The following is a 6,000-nucleotide window of genomic DNA, read 5'->3' on the forward strand; positions in this document are numbered from 1 at the left end:
TAAATCCAAGACACTGGTGAAGATGAGATGAGTGTTTCTCTGCTGACTCAAGGCACCTCTACCCCAACCAGTTCTCTGCTCCATGATTATATACAAAGATTGATGAAGACTATTAATTACTCTGCTTATGCTCAATCAACGTGGAGTTGTTGTTCGAGTTTTAACAACAATAACACCCAAGAACTCCACTTTATTTCTCTTTTATTATTGTAGCCCCTTTTTTGTTTTTTTAATTTCACGCCTGTACCTTTTCTTATCTTTTCAAACATCGCCTTTGACATGCTTGGTGCATATGTGTAATTAGCTCACACTGTTTTGTGTCCTTTTTCATCCTGTGGCACTGTCCTGCCCTACATGTAGAGAATTGGCTCCCTGCTCCTATACCCAATGCCCGTGCTCTTCTATTCCTCGAGGCAAAGAATAAAAACTTCAAAGGGGTGATATCAGCCAGACTTTAGATTGCTAATAACACAACATAGAGATTAGCATCTGTTGTGCAAAGAAGTTAATATGTTCAAAGATAATGATCAGAGTATTACTTCTGGACAAAAGCATTCATGTCTGCAAACATTCCTCCAAAATTTGATCATTTCCCTCATAATGACATCCAGCTGATACAGTATTATTGTGTTCTCTTTTGCACTAGTGCAAGCCTTTGCTGTCGAAAAAGACTTTCACTGATCAGTTATTGTTTACAGGCCCCTGTTTACATGTGTTGTCAGAATGAATGAATGCAATCTGTCCAAGTTCAACAGAGAGTGCGCTGTGACAGAACAACTAAACAAAGCTAATGTTGCCCTGTGTCAAGTCTGAGAAAGCAACGTTTAGCTAGAGCATTTCAAAAGTAAGGAAAGTTAACACTGTGGAGACTGAAACCAGCAGATGTCCCGTCGCCATTTTTAGCTTCTGCAATATCAATATGCAATATCGCAGCAATGCTTGTGATTTATAGTTTGACGTTTGCTTAGTGCTCTGACAGACCACAGACCAATGCATGTGTTTGCCGCATTAGTTTCTTCTTCTTCTTCTACTTCTTCTTCTTCTTCCTCTCTGTGACGTTGCAGCATTGGTAAGCCTCAAACCTCTGGTCTGTGGCGTGAGCCCTAATGATTCACAGTCTGAGCAGAGCTGTAAGCGAACACATTTGGACCCACTTACAAGCATCAAACATACGAAAGCCACGAATACTTTTAAGGACACTTCATACAAACGAGCAAATTGGACAATAGAAGTTTGTTTTGGCTTTGATGGCCTTTTTGTTTTGAGTTCAGGGTCTGAATTAGTATCAAAGGAACAGAAAATGAATGTGGATGTATAAATAGATTATGTAAGTGCAGAAACTTTGTATTCATCGGGTGTGAGCTTGTGTAATGTTGGTGATAACATACAATATTGCAGCTGTGTAGCAGTTTACATGTGTATATATTAACTTTTGAAAGTTTCCAGATTTAATTTTGCCTATTTACAGTTGTTATATTTCAGGAAGCATTTTTTTAAGTTACTTTTCCCGAACGCGTGGACCTCGCTTTGAGCACATTTCATCAGAGCCACATTGCAGCAAAGGTGATTGGGAGGGAAATAATTTCTTTACATTTACTATAATTAGATAATTTCCCAGGAGTAATGTTTTTGCTTCAGAAACTTTTTTTTTTTAGTTTAATAATAAAAACAGAGTTGTAACTAATCATTTTTATTAATAATAAATAAGTAACTTAAATTGTATCGAGATTGATTATAGGCCCTTAGATTGCAGACTGATCCCGAATGTGTGGTTTTTCTGTCCTTCTGTTTGGGATAAATGCTCAAGGCTTCTCACTTTGTAAAGGCATTAAGTCAAGTCTCTGTTAATAAATGTTATTACAATTTTAATGAGTGGATTTGGTTCCAGACTCATTACAGGCTGTTTTAGAGGATAAGCCAAGGTTTTCTTTTTACAACGTTGCAATTTCAGGGTTGTTTATATGACTTAATGTTTACTTTTATATTTTGGCTGCTAACTGATCAATCAAGCATTAGTAAATATTTTACAGCCACTAATAAAATAATTTGTTGGAACATATGGACTTATAAACATAGTGGGAAGTCTTCATTTTAACTTTTTAAAACTAAACAATGTGAGTTTGATCAGTGTGCATGCATGTACAAACTAGGTGCATACAATGAACTCTTTACTCACTGTCCAAACACTGGGCACAGACTGTCTGAGTTTCGCCGCATTTCTTCACCACTCCCTCTCCAGGGGGGCACTCATTGCAGCATTCTCCACTGGTTGTGTACTGGCCAGAGTCACAGGGGACCAGCACCGCCCGCTCCGTCTTAGAAGCCAACGCCAACACCACCTGTCACACCAGGACATTGGTACAGTACAGTACAGCACATCAGATCAGCTCATACATCAGAACAAACTTTAACACTCAGTGCATAAACACACGCAGCACAGGGCCTCTATACATATACAGCAAAACAAATTAATGAAAATCACTGCCAGGTGTCCAACCTGTTCTTCGGGTCCAACTACAATTACGATCCATCATAAATCATGTCGTTTCCACCTATATTAAACCCACTTTGAACATGTCAGTTGTCTCAACTGCCTTAATAGCTCCCCTGAAGGCACATCAGCTCTAATAGTAAACTTAAGACATGCACTGGCCGAGGCAGGAACCATAAAATCATGTGTGCACAACATTATTCACATGCCCGTTCTAATTACTGTGAGGTGAGGGGGGCTGCAAACATCAGCCTCTGCTTCTGGTCACCACTAGTGTGCACACACACACACACACACACATCATTGTACTGTGTTAGTGCTCTACTTGTGAGGACTATCTGTTGGAAGAATGCACACTTTTACCATTACAGCTGCATGCATAAATCCATCACCAAGCCTAAATCTATTATGAATCTAAACTCTAAACAAAAACCAATATTCTAATTTGCCCACAAAATCTAAAACACAGGTCAGTCCTCATAAAGATAGGGGTATGTTTTGTCACTTGCGCTTAAAAATAATTTTTCTTATGCCGACTTTTTTTATTATTTCAATTTTGCTCACAGTATTAGTGAGCTGATGCAGATGTTTTAGCATTAGATAATAGGATATGTTTTTATATATTTTTAGGTCAATCATTGTACTATAAATACACACGTTCTGTGTTCCTCTTTCTTCATGACACATGACATGTTTCTTTCTTCAAGCTGTCTAAACTACTCTGGTTATCACCTCCTCTCTCCTGCCTCTCTCGTTGCATATTCTCACCGTTCTCATTGCCACAAATGCCACGCAGCTCTGCTGGCAAAAGAACTGAGGCATTGTTTCACTGGTGTGTAGCAAGTGTGATGAAACATGGTAAATAAAAGCAATTCACATCCAAACATTTCAGAACAAAAGGAAGTTACACTGAATCATTTTTTATTTCCTTTGGCTTTTATTATGTAACATGCAAAAGCTCGTTTCCACTTAATGCAAATTTGCTGAGACATCAGTTTCATCTTTTCTGTCTTTCTCTCTTACATCCGTCCCTCCCCTCACTTCCCTCTCTGCTGCCCCTGCTTGCATTCAAAAACAGATGTACTGAGCAGCCAACAGCCCTCTTTCATTCTGGCTCCTCTTGCTCAACATTTCCCTCTTTCTGTCATTCTACTTTTTGCGCTGAAGGTGCATTTCTTCATTTCATCTGTTTTTTTACCTCCCGACTTTACAACCTGTTATCTCAGCTTTTCTGCAGAGACCCCAAGTTTACTCAAGCAAGCCATCAAGGTTAATGTCACATTTCTGCCTGCAAAAATCAACTGGATGAAACCGAAAACATCAAAAGAGTTTCCTCCTGTATCTGCATGGTAAGTATCTTGTCCCTGGCTCCTGAACTCCTTTTCCTGAAACAGTTCCCTGGAATATCATTTAGCTTGAAAACATATTTCTGGACAATTCAGTGGGAAATTTGTACACTAACATACAGTGACCCAGCTGTGATATGCTTGGTTTGTACTCTCCCCAATTTCATGGTCAATTTGAGAGTTTATTTCTAAATTTAATTCTACCAATGTGCAGCCGGCCATTGCCACCCTTTCAAACAGCTGTCATAACAGAGTGTCCCCTCACATCCAGGGCTGTTCACATGATGACTGAGCTGCAGCTCAATTAGACCAGCTGCTGTAGACATACCAGAGCCCTGGGAGGATTTGCTCTGTGCTCTGTGCATTATCACCAACATCCTCCATAATGACTGTTTTGTACATTATCAGAACAGCAGTTATGCCAAATAATTCACAGGGCTTCCTGGATAAGAATGAATTAATTTACTCTCCATGATCTGCAGCTTGTATATCTGTTCTTATATTAATATTTTTAAATCCCCCAAAATTTAACTGAAAAGCACAAAGAAATTAATTTAACTCATTATTGTTATTAACGTCCAGGCCAAGGTTCATGTCAGCAGACTGCTGCTGAATATCTGGATGCAGTCAAACGTGAAGCAGAAATCTCAGTTTACCAGAAACTAATCCCTGCAGCATTGTCTAACTTTTCCTGTGCATGCGTGCGTGTGCGTGTGTGTGTGTGCGTGGGTTTGTAGCTGGAGGGGACGCAATACGAGTTGAGCTTAATAGCATATGGTAATCAGTTGGTTTTTAACTAACCTGTATGTTTAAGAGGAGAAAAACGGAGCAATGGCCCTTTAATGTTAAATCGAAGGAAGCACGACCGCAGCAAACCTCATTTAGACAGTGGTTGGGATAACACAACCATCACACAGCGCAGCACATCATAAATGCCACGACTAACTCTGAGGTCAAGAAAAAAACTCACTACAAAGGTCCCTGCATAATTCTTTTGAGAATTTTGTAGCAACATCATATCCAATCAAAACCCCAATAGGAATATTATAAGAACAATACATAAACATCACAGTGAAAAGGAAAAAGTGCATGAGGTCACTAAAGACTAATTTACAATCCTGTAGACTATTGTAGCAGTATTATGATGTTATTCCGGCAGACAAACATAGTGCAGACTACTTACCAAAGCGCAAAAAAACACCAGTGATAATGTAGCAGTCATCCTGCGTTGCTTGTTGGAGTCACATAAAACAGATCTTGTGCAGAAAAAAGCAGCGCTATGTGGATGAGGAGAGCCGCTCAGCGGGAGTGCTCATTTTAATTCCAGCGGAGCGGATTTCTTTTTTGTTTTTTTTATTTTTTTATCAATGAGTCCGCACCATCACACGTCTGTCTGGGACCTGTGTGCTGGAGTCAGATGCGACTGTCGGTGCACCCCCCACCACACCACCACTGCCGCACACAAAAAGCAGGAGAAGAGGAAGAGGAGGAGGAGACCGTCCTGTCCGGAGAACTGCTCAGCTGCAAGTGCAATGCGGAGGAGGCGAGAGAGAAGAGGAGAGGAGAGAGGGGCACTTTATTACCTCTGATACTTCTAAGACTACCTGCCCTCCCACCCCCACCCCCTCTCTCTCTCTATCTCACTCTGTCATCTCATCTCACATGAGCTCTTCATGCAAAGGTGACATTATTTGTTACAGTAGCGTAAAGAAACAAATAACGCCGTATTACAGCCTCCTCACCTACGCTCTTCATTATATGCTACGCGATCCGAATTCTGTAGACACCCCTGTGCATGTGAATTGGTCATCTTTATTCTTTTGTCTTTATGCTTCCTCTCATGTGGCCTCTTATGAATAAACACTCTGTCTCCTTCATGACATGTGTTATAGAAATAAATTTCCCTTCCTTACTACATTTTAAGCACATTATGACATTCATTCTAATCCCAGTTGGGGAAATTTCAATATTTTTTTGTAGATGACATTTTATTGTTTCAACCAAATGACATCTCATCATTCCAGATCAGTGGCCAAATTTACTAGCAGAATGAAAATAGCTCCAAAATCCGGTGTAAAGCCTGAGATCGGAACACCAGCAGCTAAATGGTTTTGCAGTTATCACACGTGGTTGTATAGTTTTGGGTATCCACATACCTTCGAC

At 40.0% G+C, this 6,000-nt stretch overlaps 1 protein-coding gene across 1 annotated transcript in view; it reads right to left on the bottom strand.

Annotated features, from left to right (window-relative positions):
- ngfra (nerve growth factor receptor a (TNFR superfamily, member 16)) overlaps positions 1 to 5,395 on the bottom strand; it is a 29,677-nt gene extending 24,282 nt beyond the window's left edge. The window contains exons 1-2 of the mRNA XM_067477833.1: positions 5,021 to 5,395; positions 2,177 to 2,339 (exon numbers count right to left, since the gene is read on the bottom strand). Of these exons, the coding sequence (XP_067333934.1) occupies positions 2,177 to 2,339; positions 5,021 to 5,059 (202 nt within the window). The 5' untranslated portion in view covers positions 5,060 to 5,395. The remainder of the gene's footprint in view (positions 1 to 2,176; positions 2,340 to 5,020) is intronic.
- Positions 5,396 to 6,000: the final 605 nt, after the last annotated feature.

The sequence above is a fragment of the Channa argus genome, chromosome 15 (genome assembly GCF_033026475.1).
Source record: "Channa argus isolate prfri chromosome 15, Channa argus male v1.0, whole genome shotgun sequence".
Classification (NCBI taxonomy): Eukaryota; Metazoa; Chordata; class Actinopteri; order Anabantiformes; family Channidae; genus Channa; species Channa argus.